The sequence below is a fragment of the Rhinichthys klamathensis genome, unplaced genomic scaffold (genome assembly GCF_029890125.1).
Source record: "Rhinichthys klamathensis goyatoka isolate OS25496 unplaced genomic scaffold, OSU_Roscu_1.1 h1tg000176l_1, whole genome shotgun sequence".
Taxonomy (NCBI): Eukaryota; Metazoa; Chordata; class Actinopteri; order Cypriniformes; family Leuciscidae; genus Rhinichthys; species Rhinichthys klamathensis.
Genome location: NW_026606705.1, coordinates 8,012,271 through 8,031,004, shown reverse-complemented (window position 1 = coordinate 8,031,004; position 18,734 = coordinate 8,012,271). Strand labels below are relative to the sequence as shown.

Genomic DNA, 18,734 nt, shown 5'->3' with positions numbered 1-18,734 from the left:
TTAAATCTGAGAGCTGGATCACTCCTCTATAGGCTTCTAAGGGATTGAAACTTGGTTGAGCCACTGTAGTCACTTGGACTATTTTAACGATGTCTTTAACTTTTCTGGGCCGGCAAGTTTCAATCCCTTAGAAGCCTATGGAGGAGTGATCCAGCTCTCAGATTTAATCAAAAATATCTAAATTTGTGTTCCGAAGATGAACGAAAGTCTTACAGGGTTGGAACAAAATGAGGGTGAGTAATTACTGACAGAATTTTCATTTTGGGGTGAACTATCCCTTTAATAGTGCAAAATAAAATTGGATTGGTCAGAAGGCCCAGTCTATTCTGATTGGTCTACCGCTTACAGCGCATCGGAAAACAAAATATTTCCATATCTGAATCCGATTCCCATATCTAATACGAACAGTAACTACAGTGTTGGTTTTATTGTATTAATTCGAGCCAGAATCCTCATCCTTTTTGAAGTGCATGCAAAGTGAATTTGCTGTCACAACGCAGAAAACAGCTTCTTGTCGACAACATGATGAACCAAACTCTTTCAGACCTACAACTACAGTGTTGAGAGCAGGTCAAAGTAGATGTTGTTTGCAGGCAGCCAATGATGACCATAGGCTCGTATTGTGCAAATTTGTTACAAACCTACCGGTAAGTAGGTTCATGCAGGAACTGAATTACTGACGACTCATTTCAGGCTGTTCAAAATCGATTCCTTTTTTTGTGAGACAAGAAGTCCATTTATCATGCACTTTGATCTAAGAAACTTTGCAGACCTTTTACATTCACAACCAGCTATATTACACACGACATAAAAGATGATATCCCAAAAACAAAACAAAATAGGGGGACTTTAATAATAAAAATGAAGGTGTTGATAACAGTTTTGAATATGCTCCTAACTCCAAATCTGCAAACAATGCTGTCCACCTGTTGTTGCATTATAATAACTTTGCATGTTATAATGAACAAAAATATTTGGAAATATGAAAATTTGTAAAGCAGTTCCCTTTCGAGAGGTTCCTCCTATTGCGTAATAGCTTACGCTATGGGAAAACTCCTTTTCTCGAGAAATATTGAAGTCTTTATGTAAGACGCATTGCAGCTGCACAGCATACAGCAATGAGCGAGGCAGCTCGATCATTGGCTGTGCTGCGGCAACTTGCACGAACCAATGACGGGGCGACTCTGAACCCGCTTCCAATGAGCGCGCTTCGCGCCCACGCGCGTCAGAGCCCGCCAAGATGGGCGTGGCCAAGGGCTATATATTGGGCGCCCCGTCGTCTGAGTTCTTTAGATTTAATCTCCTTCAGCAAAGAACCTTCTCTTCGCTGGATCCTCCGGATTTGTTGGAGTCTTTTCGCCGCCGCCGTCGACAAGCCTACAGCAGGACTGCTTCGAGGACGCCGGCGCCTTCAGCCGCCTTCGATCGCCCTTCTGCTAAGCCATCCGGCGCGCATCATCTATATCCTTTTTCAAAAGCTTTCAGTGTTCGCCCCCGCGACACTTTTCTAAAAGAGCAAATTTAACAAGGCGTTGTTTCAAATGCCTCCCTGCGCCTCGTGTCGAGCCCCTCTTCAGGACGGGGATCGTCACATCATTTGCGCCCGCTGCTTGGGACCGGACCACGCAGAGGCTGCCCTTACTCGAGGCGGATGTCCCGAGTGTGACGCCCTGGGCCTCACCGAGCTGCGCGCTCGCTTCGCCGTTTTCACCGCGAAAGAGCCCACCTCTTCCGTGCTGCCATCTCCTCTAGTTGAGCCGCGAAAGAAAAAACGCCGCTCACAGAGGCCGCCGGAGCACTCGGTTTGCAGTGATGTCACGCCGGGCCAATCCCCGCGTGCTTCACCACCACCCGAAGACTCCCCGCCGCCAGTCCAGTTCACACAGGCGGACCAGCACCCCTCCAGCGGAGCGATGGGGCTCGTCTCGTTTGGCGCGTCAGGGGATGACGATGATAAGGATGACAGTTTTTCCTGTGATGCTGCATCCGACGACTGGCCGGGTTCGTCCTTCGACCCCGCGCCATCGACATTAGCGGGCACGAGCGCAGGCTCCAGCATGGACTCGGAGATCGTCCGCATTCTCTCTAAGGCCGTGGAAGACCTCGGGCTCGATTGGTCTTCCCCGGAAGAACCCGCCCGCAGCCGACTGGACGAGTGGTTCCTGCAGGGGCGCCGACAGGCCCCTCGACAAAGACCCTCCCCCTTCTTCCCGGAAGTTCACGACAAACTCACGAAGTCGTGGAAAGCCCCGCACTCCACTCGCCTGAAGCCTTCTTTTTCTTTGTCGCTCTCCTCTGTGGACGGCGCGAAAGAAAGAGGCTATGAGGGGACTCCGCCCCTCGAGGAGGCTGTGGCCAATCATCTGTGTCCACCCTCCAACGCTGGATGGAAAGCTAAAGCTTCTCATCCCTCGAAGCCTTGCCGGTCTACTTCAGCTCTCGCCGGTCCCGCATACGCCGCCGCCGGCCAAGCTGCATCAGCGCTTCACTCTATGGCTGTCCTCCAGGTGTTTCAAGCCAAACTTCTCCGCAGTATGGACGAGTCTGGACCCGATCCTGAGGCATTTAAGGACCTACGCAGCGCCACTGACATAGCGCTGCGAGCTACAAAAGCCACCGCCCAATCCATCGGCCGTGCTATGGCTAACCTGACTGTCCTTGAGCGCCATCTGTGGCTGACGCTAACAGAGATGAAGGATGCAGATAAGGCGTCATTTCTCGACGCGCCTATCTCCCAAAGCGGCCTGTTTGGACCAGCGGTGAAGGAGTTCGCCGAGCGCTTCACCGAAGCCCGTAAGGACTCACAGGCTATGCGTCACTTCCTGCCCAAGCGATCTAGCTCATCGCAGAGCCGCCAACGGCCGCCTCAGCAGCAGCGAGCTAAGACGGCGCCCCCCGTCTCTCAGCCCAAACCTGAAACGGATTTTCGACGCCGCTCGCGCTCTGCCAACAGGAGACAACCGCCCGAGCGACGGGGACCTCGGCCCAAGATTGTGCTGAACCCAGAGCCTCGTAAGTCCTCCTAGCTACAGGGAGGAAAAGGGAGAGCGCGTGTCTCGCAAGAGCCGGACCGTTCTCTCCAAAACGTTTAAAGCATTACCCAGTCCCCTTACAGGCGGCTGGAAATGTCTATACAGCAGCCAATGTGCCAGCCACACAGCTCGCCCACCTGCAAACAAACGCCGTTTTTACGGCGACACACAGAAATCACATAAAGAGCTATTTTCTGCCTGTGTCATTAAAGGGTCACGTGTCCACACCAAAGTGCACATTCCCACATATCAAAACTGTAAACACAGTGCCAAATGTTTTCCCAGCTCAGGCTGGACGCCCCATAAATGTAGATTGTGTGTCAACTGTCACGTATGCACCACTACACACAAGCACTGTTCCCACAGTTATAAACACTTCCCCAGTAAAAGCGGGAAGTTGTATAAGAGTAGCGCGTGTGCCCGCTGTTATGCACGCACCCCAACTCACAAACACTGTTTATATGGCCAAAAACTTTTTTTATGAAAGTGGCGCGCGTGCCTACCACAGTCTATGCACCCCCACCCATAAGCACTATACACACAGTGTTAAACATTTCCCCATCTCACTCTGTGAGCATTACAGCGAGCGTGCCTGTAATCTCACACGCACCCCTGCACTCGGCATTCAACAGAGCTGCTCAGCGCGCGCCCGCGCCGCTGAGAGCTGTGAGCTCGGTATTAACACAGAACGATTCGCTGGCGGGAGCCAAACGTCACTGCGACACGCCCCCGGCCAGCATTCAGCCCATATCTGTGCGAGCGAAAGCTTGGGAAAATATCCCCGACATGCCGAAATGGGTTTTGAACATAATAAAACACGGTTACTCGCTCCAATTCGCTCGCAGACCGCCCCGCTTCACAGCAGTGGTAGAGACGAAAGTGAGAAAAGATGTTTCACATGTTCTACGCACCGAGATGCTCAAACTGATAGAGAAAGGCGCTATAGAAACAGTTCCCCCCTCTATGAGCGAGGCAGGTTTTTACAGCCGCTATTTTCTCGTCCCGAAAAAGGATGGCGGTCTCCGCCCCATTCTAGATCTCAGACATCTGAACAAAGCTTTAATGATTCGCTCATTCAGAATGATAACAACCAAGCATATCCTCGCGCAAGTTCACCCGGGGGATTGGTTTCTGTCAGTGGATCTGAAAGACGCTTACTTTCACATTCCAATAGCGCCTCATCACAGGCCATTTCTGAGATTCGCTTCCGAGGGACAGTCATACCAGTACACAGTACTACCATTCGGCCTGTCACTGGCACCCCGTACATTTACGAAATGTATGGATGCAGCACTTTCCCCCCTGAGACAGCGGGGAGTGCGAATACTAAATTATCTCGACGATTGGCTAATACTAGCACAATCAGAGAGCCAGTTAGTGACACACAGGTCTTAGATTATCAGTCATCTAGAGTGCCCAGGTCTAAAAATCAATTTTGCAAAGAGCATGCTATCCCCCAGCCAGAATATTTATTTTCTGGGAATAGTGCTAGACTCAGTGCAGATGACAGCACGCCTCTCATCAGAGCGTGCGCTCACTATCCGGCGCCTTGCAACATCGTTCAGAGCGGGTGCGCGCGCCCCCGTCAAGGGATTTCAGAGGATGCTCGGTCTCATGGCCTCAGCATCAGCTGTACTCCAGCTAGGATTGTTGCACATGCGTCCTCTCCAACGCTGGCTCAAAAGCCGTGTCCCCACTCACGCGTGGCGCTCGGGCCACTTTTTAATCAGAGCAAATCACGGCTGCATAAAAGCCCTGACGCCCTGGAAAGCTGTCGACTGGTATCAGTCCGGCGTGAGTTTGGGCGTGAACACAAGGAGAAAAATGATCACGACAGATGCCTCCAAAATAGGTTGGGGGGCCCTTTACGAGGGCAGGCCTGTCTCCGGTTTGTGGTCAAACCCGGAGAAGCGCCTACATATAAACTGTCTGGAATTGAAAGCGGTTGCTTTGGCTCTCAGAGCCCTGCTCCCGTACCTGAAGGACGAGCACGTCCTAGTCCGAACGGACAACATGACGGTAGTCTCGCATATAAATCGTCAGGGTGGACTCAGATCGAGCTCCCTGCACTCGATGGCCAGGGAGCTCCTCCTATGGTCCCAGCGCAACCTGCGCTCGCTGAGAGCAGCGCATGTGCCAGGTGTTCTGAACCAGGGACCGGACATGCTGTCCAGAGACAAAGTTCTCCCAGGAGAACGGTCTCTCCACCCCCTGACGATTCAGTGGTTATGGCAAACCTTTGGCAGAGCAGAGGTCGACCTCTTTGCCTCCAAGGAAAATGCGCACTGCCCTCTCTTCTTTTCAAAGAGCACAGACGCGCTCGCCCAAGTCTGGCCGAGCCGCCCGCTGTATGCCTTCCCTCCGGTCGCGATGCTACCTCAGGTCATCAGTCGGATCAGGGAGGAAAAATGTGCAGTGCTCCTGGTAGCCCCACTCTGGAAGAACCAGACGTGGTTTCCAGAACTGATGCAGATGATGCAATCTGCCCCATGGCCGATTCCACTGAGGCTAGATCTCCTCAGGCAGGCCAACCATCCTCCATCCCCGTCCCGATCTGTGGGCCCTCCATGTGTGGCCCCTCAACGGATTCCCGGGAACCTCCCCAGTGGAGTGTTGAGAACCATCACTGAGGCGCGAGCGCCCTCTACGAGGCGCTTATATGCCCAGAAATGGAAGGTGTTCAGTGACTGGTGTAAATCCAGGAACCTGAATCCTGAGACATGCGAAGTACCGAGTGTGCTCGTTTTCTTACAAGAGCTGTTGGAGGCAGGCCGCACCCCCTCCACGCTCAAAGTATATGTGGCTGCCATAGCGGCATCACATGAACCGGTCGAAGGACGCACACTAGGGAAAAACTACCTAGTTGTTTGTTTCCTGAGGGGCGCCAGGAGGATAAATCCCCCAAGCCCCCCCTCGGTGCCGATTTGGGACCTGGCCACGGTCCTGGACGCACTTAAGCATGCCCCGTTCGAACCCCTCCGAACTGTGCACCTTAAACAGCTCTCGCTCAAAACTGCTCTCTTGCTGGCTCTCGCCTCGGTCAAAAGAGTGGGCGACCTGCACGCGCTGTCATCAAGCGCTACCTGCCTGGAGTTTGGACCTAACGACAGCAGGGTTGTCCTCAGGCCAAAACACGGGTATATTCCTAAGGTGCTCTCTACTCCTTTCAGAGCACAGGTGATATCTTTGGCCGCGCTATCGTCCCCAGCAGACGAAAGTGACGCTAATTTACTCTGCCCGGTCAGGGCACTCAGAGTATATTTGGAACGTTCTGCCCTGTTCAGACAGACAGAGCAGTTGTTCGTATGCTTTGGCGGCCGCACTAAAGGTCTGGCTGTGTCAAAGCAAAGAATATCGCGCTGGATAGTTGATGCTATAGCGCTGGCTTATGAAGCCAAGGGCCTTCAGTGCCCCTTGGGCATCAGAGCTCACTCTACGAGAGGCATGGCCTCCTCGTGGGCGTGGTCGAGTGGGATACCCATTCAAGATATTTGTGCGGCTGCAGGCTGGGCCTCACCGTCCACATTTATCAGGTTTTATAACCTACAGGTCCCCTCATTGCACTCTAACATACTGTCGGTCTAACTATGCATAGGCTGGGGTGTGTACATGCTGAGCATTGTCTCCTCCCTCATAGAATCCGTCTTTGACTGATGTAGAGGATTTTTCATACATGACAGTACGTAAAAATGTGCTTGTGTGTGTCTCTGGACGCCCATCGGGCCGTTCCAAGTTGTCCTTTTATAAAGCCCGCCTTCGGCTGGCTCGTTGGATAATTACTTTGCTCGAAGGCTCAGACATCTGCCTCCGGCTTAATAGAGCGAAGTCAGCATGCACGGCGTTTTACATGGCGTTCCCATAGCGTAAGCTATTACGCAATAGGAGGAACCTCTCGAAAGGGAACGACTCGGTTACTGACGTAACCTCGGTTCCCTGAGAGGAGGGAACGAGTATTGCGTAATCTGCCGTGCTTGTGCTTGGTCAGTTTGCTTCAGTCGATTGAACCTAAAGAACTCAGACGACGGGGCGCCCAATATATAGCCCTTGGCCACGCCCATCTTGGCGGGCTCTGACGCGCGTGGGCGCGAAGCGCGCTCATTGGAAGCGGGTTCAGAGTCGCCCCGTCATTGGTTCGTGCAAGTTGCCGCAGCACAGCCAATGACTGAGCTGCCTCGCTCATTGCTGTATGCTGTGCAGCTACAATGCGTTTTACATAAAGACTTCAATATTTCTCGAGAAAAGGAGTTTTCCCATAGCGTAAGCTATTACGCAATACTCGTTCCCTCCTCTCAGGGAACCGAGGTTACGTTAGTAACCGAGTCGTTTTGTTTTAAAATAAAAAATGTTTGTGGTAAAAAGGTCAGTGTGACATAGCCAACACGCAAAACATGCTCTTTTATCATATTGGACAAACTTATTTATGATTGACCTTTGTGCTTAGTTTTCTTTCAGTATTTCTTTTAAATTATTCATGATGACCATTTCTCTCTCTCCATCAAGGATACGATGAATCCATTGGGAAAGTTGTGAGTTACGAGTCACCAAGTGTTAAACGAATATGTGGGAAACCCATCCTGGATAACAACGGAGTGAATCTGTTTTCTTCCGTCCTCATAGCACTGTTCCTGCCTGGGTTTGCTTGGATATTCTGGCCTAGGCTCTGAGTCATGTGATTTTATTGGGCGCATGTCAGTTTATGCAAAAAACAACAAAAAAACAAAAAACATTATAATACAGTGACTTCTTAAGAATTTAATAAAGTACAATGTGAACTCTCAATTTCTTTCTTTCTACTTATTATATTAAGATTTGTAATTGATTTTAAAGGTGAAGTGTGTATTTTTTTGGATGTTAAATCCCTTACATATATTCCCAGCCTTAAAATTAGCCATCAAATAGGTCAATTCATTTAAAGCAGTACAACACAGTACACCAAGCTCAAAATACTGTAAAATCTAAATATTTCTATCTCACTACACGTCAGATCACTTCATTAAACAAACACTATGCAATTTATGTAGTCCATTTCTCACATTACTTAAACATTTTGAGTAAATATGATTTTCTGTACTTTTACACAAAATATATTATGTCTCTCTATGCCACTTATGTCTACTGTATGTCAAAGATTGACACATTTAAGTATTCCATTGTAATGTATGTGTACTTCATGGAATAAAGTACCCTTACCATAATGTTTTCATTGTCATGTTACATGGGTCAGTAGCATTGCATCATTGAAGATTAGGGCATATTGTTTGGACATACTGTTTTTGCTTACTATTCTGCATAGTATGCATATTCATAGTGCCATATGGTTAAGCAACCAGTGATCTTCATAGTTACTGTTAAAGTAATACTTTTTTAAAGGATCACCGTCAAACAATGTATTATTGTTTCAGTAATTTGTTTAATTTCTTTTTTTCTTTTGATGACAGTGGTGAATAATATGAGATGTTTACAGTATACACTTGTAGTGAACGGTAGATGGCAGTACACTCTCCTTTTGTCCAGTACACAACTGAAAGAAAGAAGATGTGAGGGAGGCTTAAAGACACATGGTGCTGTTTGGGCGGTTAATGACAACTAGCCTATAACAAAGAACATAAAGCCCTTTCCTCCAGGGGGAGCCTGATGGCCCATGAAGACGGAGAGTCAATAGCACCTCATTCAAGTCTACAGAGGTTTTTCGTCTCACTGGAGATATTTGTACACTGAAACGAATAATCTTTTAAATGAGATTGATGCACAGATTGCCATCTGACAATCATATGTAATGTAGCCCAATTAATATGTATACAATTATTTTTAAATGCATCCGAATCCAATAATCACAAACGACTGTGATTAGTCCATCGAGCTCCGCTGAGAAAAGTGACATATATCACGTGACAGACGTCAGCAGTGTGGTTTGGACAGTATTTCTTATCCGAGTAATGTCATTGATGACCGTTAAAACTATTTTTTTTTTTAGATACAAAGTGAAAGTAACCATTGGATAATTATTACTTACAACAATCGTACCAGACCAATCAGAGACAAAGCCAAAAGCCGATAAGCCCGCCCCTTTAAAAGTACATCTTTATGCTATTTTCCGTTCTAATGCGCAGTCTATTTCTTACGCATGCGCAGTGTGTAACGGAACGAGTCAACGGAAGAAGTTGGAAACAAGACTGTTTGTCAGTCCATATATTTTTAAAGAAAGAAGCAATGGGTGTGTATAATTATTTACATTACAATCATTTATATTATTTTCTGTTAGATCTGTAATGCCCAGAGCTACAGTATTTCTCATGGCTGGGCTGTTGATGTAACGTTAGAGGATCATAGCTTTGAAGTACACAGTACATCATGTTGGATGAGACTGATAGGTTATTTTCCGGCATGTAACGTTATTATTAGTTGTTAGTTGTGTTTTTGTTACAATATTTTTACGTATAAGTTAATATACATGTGTATGTGTATATGCAAAACATTGTTAAACATTTTCATAAATGTTTGTATATCTCTGTCTCTGTAGAGTCTGTCCCTCCTCTCTCCTCACTTCGCCTGCTGGTTTCTCCCCTTCGTCTTACATCTGCCTTCATGTGGCAAGTTGTCCAGAATCAGAATGTGGAGCAGTTTGGAAAACTGGAAGAATTTGTTTCCGTGATGACAAACCTCGTGCCAGAACTCTTAAGTAGGAGGCAGAGAGCCACTTTGATAGTAGGGCTGCGAGCCAAGGTTAGATGTGTTTATGTATTTGTTACTGTTTTCATTGAACTATTGTCTGCTCTGCTCTCCTCCAGTTACAGTGGTAAAATGTGTCAGTCCAATGTTACGTAATCTATTCTTGCACATGTATGCAACACATTTCCTGACACCCAGACATAATATAGCCTATTCAGTGTGCGTGAAGAAGACTTACTACCTGTGTGTCATTTCACAAAAGCAACTATCACATTCTTAAGTAAGAAAGAAATTATAGTAACGTTAGTTATGGCTCATAAGAGCTAATAGTCAATTTTATAATTGTTGCAGCTTTGACGTATGCGGCCAACCAATGCAACCTTCACAGCCTTTGAAATGACTCTACTTGCTTTCAGAACAATATGCAGAAGCAATATTTAATAATAGTTTAATTGTTGAGCATTCTGCTGAAGTTACAAAAGTGTTTTTTATTTTCAAAAAGTGGAATGTGGGCTAAATCTTTCAGTTCTTAAGGAGATGCATGCTCTTTAATTTTGTTAAAGAGCATTTCATTTTTCTTAGTTTTTTCATTGTTAATAAAACCCAAAGAGTAAAGTGTATCTGTCAATTTGAATTTAAAATGAAAAGGATTTATGGGCTAGTTTGTGACTTAAACATGAGAAAAACTAGTCCATTGTGAACTAATTGTTGTATGTTTTGTTCACTGTGGATAATCTTTTAGATGATTCTTGAGATGTGTCGAGGCGAACTCCCCGCGGACCTTCACACTGTCAAATCACACATTCACCAAATTAAGACTACTGATTTATTAAAGGTATGTGAAGCCTCCACTTTTTTCTATTACACTAATATTAAATCCAAATTTTAATTAACAAGTGCTGATGTTTGAGGGCAATGCATTATACATGTTTAGAATGGCCAGTACTGATCTAGTAATTTTAATAAAACCCAACTGAAACACTTAAAATGCAAATCTTCCCTTTGCAACTGCATTTACAAGATGATTCTGAATAATATCAGAATACTCTGATTATGGATGTATGGTATTATGATTAAATATATAGTCAATTTTTGATTTTATGCAGAAAACCGATTCCCCTGTAGAACATCAGTAAATGACCTCAGGTTTCCTCGGATCCTTAAAGTCTTAAAATGTAAAAATAATTTTTTATGTAAAAATAATTATTTACCATTAAAATGTCTTTAATACACTTTTCAAAGGTGTTCAAAATGCAACTGAACAGACACAGCAGTAATCGTAAAATAAGTCTAATAATTAAAACACAAATGTATTACTTTTGATATAGGCTATAACTATTTTTATCCCCAAATAAAAATCTATTATTATTATTATCATATATTTTCAGTCCAGTATTAATATTACAAATTTATTTTTATTTTTTTAAGTCCAGTGTTAATTTTTTAATGTATATCCCTGACCAGGGTGATTTTGTTTGTTCACATTGAAGCCAATGGAAGGTTTTGAAAATTAGAGAGAGCAGTTGCCATTAAAAAGGAATGAAACCGCTTCACAGTCTTTTCAACCACACAATATCATTATTTCTGTTACAGTTATTCAATTTATCACATAAGTACTGGGATAAAAGTTTAAAGTTTAGATATAAACACTGATGTATGATAGCGACCAAAATAGAGCAAATCACATTTTGAAAGTAACTTGACGCTTCAAATAACGATTGTATCAATTACATCGTTACACCAGTAGGTGGTGACAAGTGACTGTTAAAAATGTATTTGTCATTAAAGGGATACTCCACCGTTTTTTCATATTAAACTATGTTATTCTCTTATCTAAGACGAGTTGATACATACCTCTCTCGTCTCAGTGCGTGCACTGAATCGCTCTGTCGGGCGGAGAACTTTGAGAGCAGTTAGCTTAGCCCCATTCATTGTATATGGGCCAAACAGAGATGAAGTTAGAAGCGACCAAACACATCCACGTTTTCTCTATTTAAATATAGTTACACGAGTAGTTACACGACCAAGTATGGTGACACTAAATAAAATGTGGCGCTTTTTATAAGCGGGTAAAATGGATAACTATAATGTATGGCGGAATAGCACTTATTGGGAGCACTTCGACTCGGCGCTGTAATATCTTCACTCGTGAAAAGTCCTCTCCCCCTCTCCCTCTCCCTCTCCCTCTCCTCTCCCTTTAAATCATTCATTCAAGAGATTCATTAAAAAACACTGATTCATCCAGTATTTAAACAAGTGAAGTCTTTATGACGGAGTCATTGAATCATTTTAAATAGATAAAAAAAAATCAAATTAATTAAATATTTTTTAAATTAAACAGAACCTCTAGTAATTTACATGTTATTTTGTTTAGTTGTCTATTCAGAGAATTATGATGTCTATTTTAAACAAAAAAAGAAAACATTTCTTTAAAATAAGAAAAGATTTTAGAATCCTGCATTATAATTGTCCCAGATCCGTGTTAATGTACATAAAGACTTCATCCTAGTTTGTAAATTTGTACATTTTACATCCTAGTCTGTACATTTTAATATTAGAAACTGTGCAAATAGTATAAGTTAGATGCCAGATATATTATATATTCTTTTAAGCATAATTTATGATTCTGGATAATTTGGATTTTTTTTTTTTAATAGATCATGGTTCTCCCATTATACTGAAGACAAAACATTAGACAACTAAACAAAATAACACGTAATTTACTTGAGGTTCTGACAATATGTGTCTAAATGTTATGTCTATTAAAAAATACTTATTTAAATTAATTGTATAAAAAGTCGTTTGAAATGAATGAATGAACTTGATTCGTCCAGAGTTTTTGAATGAATCTCTTGAATGAATGATTCAATGATGCATCAAATACATTTTAATAGTCACTGGATGCCACCAACTGGCATAACAATGTAATGGATACAATGTTTATTTGAAGTGTAACATTAGTTTCGAAGGTAATTTATTCATTTTGATTGCTTAAACAATTTTTATCCCAATACTTGAATTATTATTTGATGTTTGCAACACAGAAATAGCAATACTGTGTGGTTAACTGTTAGTGAAGCATCAGTGGTTCTCAAACCTGTCTGGAGTACCCCCAGCCCAGGGCTCTACGCTTACATTTCTTTTTTAAGAGCACTTAAAAATTTAGGAGCACCTTCTGATCAATGAAAGCAATTAACCTTCCCATTATGAGCCGATATTTGACTCTTTAAAATGACTTTGCTCGGGCATGTTTTTAACCTTTGTAAGGGCATTTTTCAAACTTTATTAAATGTCATCTTTAATGTCAAATTCATAAATTTATATTTATAAATTGAGTTAGAATAATAAGACTCAATCAGGAAGAATACGTTTCCAAAAATTAATCTTTGCACTGCAGAGGTGGCATAGAAGAACCAAAAGCTGGGATTTACAGACTGTTTAATGAGGCTCAGAAGGGGCTTGAATGCATTTAAATTCATAATAACGATGTTATAAGATTTTTGAATGTAGAAATATGTAGAAAGTTTTGAATGTAGAAATATAACTGTCACCCCCCTTTTTTGAATATACATGAAAATGCACATTTCGAACATAAATGGTTGTAATTCAAGTATGCTTTGGAATATAGACGTAAGATTGGTCTCCTTTTAAAGAAGACATTTGGCAGATTTTTGAAGAAGTGAAATAAATTAAGAAAGTGAAACAGAAAAAAGTTTTAGAAGTTTGAGTTTATGAAAATGTACAATGTAAAAAAATTAATTATTCATATTTTATATAAAATATATATTTTCAAAACCTGGGTGACTCTAAAACTGCAAAAAAATCAAAGCCAAAAATCTGAACAAGTTGTGTTTCAAATTTTAGGTTGATATCTCAAAAAATGAGCTTGCCGTAAGATTTTGTTTGGGCGCAGTACCGAACTTTTTCACTAGATGACAACCAGACTCCATTACTGCCCATATAAGGGCGCCTCCATTTCCATATGTGTTTTGAGTGATCTGAACCATTATTTCCACAATTTTTATACAATTTATGAAGTAGACATCCTATTCAGAAGTAATATGAGAAGTTTGGCAGATTTTGATATGAATTCAACCTCTAAGAAACACATAAAAAGAACAAGTATGTGCGTTATAGCTTCCTGCCACATCACAAATGGTGAATCTATAATTTTTTTCTTTATATTTTAAAAAAATTCAGACCTTTTTTTCTAAAATAATTGAATGAATGCTATCTTTTGAACTCTTGGCATGAAAACAAACTGAGGTTTCTACCCTTCTTTCATGATTTTTCATGTTCATCACTATTTCAAAATAAAGGTCTGAACACACCTTAGGAGTATGAAAATATTCTTGTTGCAAATTGATAAATTAAGGCTCCTATGTAATTTATTTTGAAAATCAATCACCAAATATGGAAACTAGAGATTGTAGATTCACTCACTAGCGATCTTTCAAATGATATATAGTTTGTCAAGATTAGTTTAGGTTTAGTATAGGATATTACTGTTTTAAAAATGTAATGGATTTGGGCCCACCAGTGGGCCGGTGACACTTAAAGTCCCCATGAATTCAAAATTGACCATACTTACTTTGTTTGCCTAAAGTGATCATTTTGTGGTGAACAATTCATCCATGTAAGTCAATCCACACACACAATTTTTTTGGCTTCGTAATCTCTTTAATCAAAATGTGAAATTTCCCCTCCCCTCTGCATTTGAGGACCTTCCCTGATGACGTAGGTTTGACGGTTTGGGTGTCTGCTTAACATCCGTAACCACACCCCTCCAACTGACAGTAGACAGGCTGAATGAAAACACCTACTTTTCTAGATCCAATCAGGTGCTAGTTGGAAAAAAAAGCCACGCCCACTATTTTGCCTCATTTAGTATTCCGTTTCTCTCGGAAATACGTCACAACACTGGAGAAAAGTCGTTTGCAACTTCTGGTTCACGGGGACTTTAAGAGATAACGTGAAATTAAAAAATTAGTTAAATTTTAAAATTTAACTAAAACCACCAGTAGGGGGTGGCGAAGTCACTGTGTCACTGAATCATTCATTCAATTGATTCGTTCAAATGGTTGATTCATTCAGGAACAAAGCAAGCAACTGTCTTTATGAATGGGTCATTGTATCATTGACTCACTAGATTCATTTGAAAACACAGATTCATTCATAAAGTAAACACCCGTGTTTGCTCGGAGATGCCCAGCGGTTCAGCTGTGACTATTTTTGTTGACGAAATAGAGCAAAATCGGACAATAATGTTCCTAAAATGTAAGTCACTTAATATTAACTTCATGTTCATTGAATTGTTGTATAAAATCAATATTACATTTGCAAACTCCCTTTATAATCATTAAAAAGCTGTCACTTGTCTCAGTTCATCGTGATCTCACAAACTTCCCCTATAATCAATGAAGTTGTCTAGACTGCACAATGAATCTCTTATTTACAACGTGTCTGTACTTTGTTATAATGAGAGGATTCACGAGCTTGCATGACTCGGCTCTGAACAAACTCCAGCTTTTTATGGGTTAACTTAAATGCCTCTGGCTATTGTGTCTCAAGAAATCACCAGATATGTCTGTGATTGGCTACATTGCTCAACTCTGCAAAAACACGTTCTCTCATCCCGCTCTCCAGAGTGCAAACACAAATACGCACTGTCTGGCACGTTTGCAAAATCTGTTTGGACAATATGCTGGTATTAGTTTCAACTAGAACCGGGCCTGATTTTGCAGGTTTTCCCACTTACAAAGCATGTGGAAGTCTGTAATTCTTATCATAGGTACTCTTCAACTGTGAGTGACAGAATCTAAAACCAAAATCCAGAAAATCACATTGTATGATTTTTAAGTAATTAATTTGCATTTTATTGCATGACATAAGTATTTGATCACCTACCAACCAGTAACAATTCTGGCTCTCACAGACCTGTTAGTTTCTCTTTAAGAAGCCCTACTGTTCTCCACTCATTACCTGTATTAACTGCACCTGTTTGAACCCGTTACCTGTATAAAAGACACCTGTCCACACACTCAATCAAACAGATTCCAACCTCTCCATAATGGCCAAGACCAGAGAGCTGTGTAAGGACATCAGATAAAACAGTAGACCTGCACAAGGCTGGGATGGGCTAGAGGACAATAGACAAGCAGCTTGGTGAGTAGGCAACAACAGTTGGTGCAATCATTAGAAAATGGAAGAAGTTCAAGATGACGGTCAATCTCCCTCGGTCTGGGGCTCCATGCTAGATCTCACCTCGTGGGGCATCAATGATCATGAGGAAGGTGAGGGATCAGCCCAGAACTACACGGCAGGACCTGGTCAATGACCTGAAGAGAGCTGGGACTACATTCTCAAAGAAAACCATCAGTAACACACTACGCCGTAAAGGATTAAAATCCTGCAGCGGACACAAGGTCCCCCTGCTCAAGCCGCATGTCCAGGCCCGTCTGAAGTTTGCCAATGACCATCTGGATGATCCAGAGGAGGAATGGGAGAAGGTCATGTGGTCTGATGAGACAAAAATAGAGCTTTTTGGTCTAAACTCCACTCGCTGTGTTTGGAGGAAGAAGAAGGATGAGTACAACCCCAAGAACACCATCCCAACCATGGAGGTGGAAACATCATTCTTTGGGGATGCTTTTCTGCAAAGGGGACAGGACGTCTCCAGGGCCATGAATGGATGGGGCCATGTATCGTGAGATCTTGGCCAACAACCTCTTTCCCTCAGTTAGGGCATTGAAGATGGGTCATGGCTGGGTCTTCCAGCATGACAATGACCCGAAACACACAGCCAGGGCAACTAAGGAGTGGCTCCGTAAGAAGCATCTCAAGGTCCTGGAGTGGCCTAGCCAGTCTCCAGACCTGAACCCAATAGAAAATCTTTGGAGGGAGCTGAAAGTCCGTATTGCCCAGCGACAGCCCCGAAACCTAAAGGATCTGGAGAAGGTCTGTATGGAGGAGTGGGCCAAAATCTCTGCTGCAGTGTGTGGAAACCTGGTCAAGAACTACAGGAAACGTATGAACTCTGTAATTGCAAACAAAGGTTTCTATACCAAATATTAAAGGGGTCATATAATGGTACATGCACTTTTACAAGTTGATTGTACTGAAATGTGTGTTGGCAGAGCCTGTACACAAACATCATATAATGATAAAAATCCATCCAGTGTTTTTGTTTTAATCTCCTTATATGTTTTCCCCTGCCTCAAATTGAGCCGTTCGTTTTTGTGACGTCAATAAAACGGACGCCCCTCCCACTATTGTTGATTGACAGCCGGGTTTCAACACAGACCCGCCCTCGCTCGTGAGAGCTGTCAATCATAGTCTGTGCGGACCGGCGCGGTCATTGTTGATATGCTGGAGCACTGTCTATGAGCAGAATGGCGTCTAAGCGATTGTGGTGTTCTGTTCTTGGGTGCAATAACGAACACAGCAGTCATTTTAATGTTCCTAAATCCGAACCGCTGAAGACGCAGTGGCTGAGTTTGTTTTCGAAGGGAATATTCCCCACGAGCAACGTCAATGCTTTCATATTTGCGCGAATCATTTCACACACCAGACTGCTTATAAACGAGGAGGGTCAGTATAAAGCTGGTTTTGCTAAGAAGTACCAACTATTCGTGTTCCTGCTGAACCTCCAAAATAACTGAAGTGAGTGTATCGTTTTATTAATCTTTAATATTTATATTAATCTTTGCAAATCGCTAGATGCACGCTTCACAATGAATGCGTCTAAGGTTTACACTCAGGGTACATTACGGCATGTTTTCTATGTACGACGTTCTCAATATAATTAATAATCCCACATCTATAATGAACAACGCGTTATGGCGGTGTACACAGAACAGAGAGGCGGGGTGAGCAAAACTCATTATCATTTAAAGTCATATGCACTGAAACGGCGTGCTGAAAACAGAGCTGTTTTTGACCAGGTAAAATAAGTGTTTTCTTACAATACTAATGAGAATTTTTAATTAAAGTATATTACAAAGTTTTAATTTAAACTCTAAAGAATCATATTAGCTTGTACAAAAATGGCATTATATGACCCCTTTAAGGTCTGCTTTTCTGATGCATCAAATACTTATGTCATGCAATAAAATGCAAATGAATTACTTAAAAATCATACAATGTGATTTTCTGGATTTTTTTTTTTATATTCCGTCACTCTCAGTTGAAGAGTACCTATGATAAAAATGACAGACTTCTACATGCTTTGTAAGTGGGGAAACCTGCAAAATCGGCAGTGTATCAAATACTTGTTCTCCCCACTGTATATCCAAATTAATTGATGATAAATTAAATCAAGATCTTGTGAATCAGAATCCAATCGATTTGTGAAATCTGTGTCAGTACCACCAGCCCTACATCCGGTCCCGGTTCCGGTCCACCTCTGATGAAGACATTGAACTTTTTGTACATACCAGTCCAGTACCGTGACATGTTTAATCAGGAAGTGGATTGAAGACAGTGCCGGCCAAAACAATATGGATGTATTATTGAGAGACTCTATAGAGAGAAATGCATGTTAAGTTGAACATGTCATGCAGTAAGTGCTATACTAATTTAGTTTACACATAAACACTTGGATATGCGCCGAATGATAGCGCACATTTACCTTGGTTAATATTAAAGTGAGTGGCCATGTAAAGACCGAGGCTAATGTTAGTCTACTACTTACATGTTTCAAAAGCCAAGTTTGAAGTCTATAAATGATAGATGAATGTTTACCTACACAGTTTGCCACTTCTAGCGACACTACTAGAGCTGGCTATTAGGGGACAGCCCTAGTACAGAGACCAAGTGAAATTGCAGGTCAACTCCACCAACACTTGAAGCTTATAGCAGGGAATCAGCAACGTCATATGCTGTGAACTTTGCTGTGAACACTGCTGTCTCTCCTCTGGATGAGCTTAGCACCTTCTTTGCTCTCAACAACATTAAGCACAATGCCGCCCTCACAGAGAAAGCTCTTGTTGGGTGATTCTGCACAGGTTGGTTCACTCTCTGCACAGTATGTGT

General features: G+C 42.6%; 2 protein-coding genes across 4 annotated transcripts in view; both read left to right on the top strand.

Annotated features, from left to right (window-relative positions):
* The window catches only part of tmem19 (transmembrane protein 19), a 100,397-nt gene extending 92,586 nt beyond the window's left edge, over positions 1 to 7,811 (top strand). For all 3 annotated transcript variants that reach the window (XM_056260368.1, XM_056260370.1, XM_056260369.1), the window contains exon 7: positions 7,533 to 7,811. In XM_056260368.1, coding sequence (XP_056116343.1) covers positions 7,533 to 7,696 — 164 coding nt within the window. In that variant the 3' untranslated portion in view covers positions 7,697 to 7,811. The remainder of the gene's footprint in view (positions 1 to 7,532) is intronic.
* A 1,342-nt stretch (positions 7,812 to 9,153) lies between these two features.
* zgc:171422 (uncharacterized protein LOC100001353 homolog) overlaps positions 9,154 to 18,734 on the top strand; it is a 30,759-nt gene continuing 21,178 nt past the window's right edge. Inside the window, exons 1-3 of the mRNA XM_056260367.1 lie at positions 9,154 to 9,246; positions 9,553 to 9,755; positions 10,444 to 10,536. Of these exons, the coding sequence (XP_056116342.1) occupies positions 9,243 to 9,246; positions 9,553 to 9,755; positions 10,444 to 10,536 (300 nt within the window). The 5' untranslated portion in view covers positions 9,154 to 9,242. The remainder of the gene's footprint in view (positions 9,247 to 9,552; positions 9,756 to 10,443; positions 10,537 to 18,734) is intronic.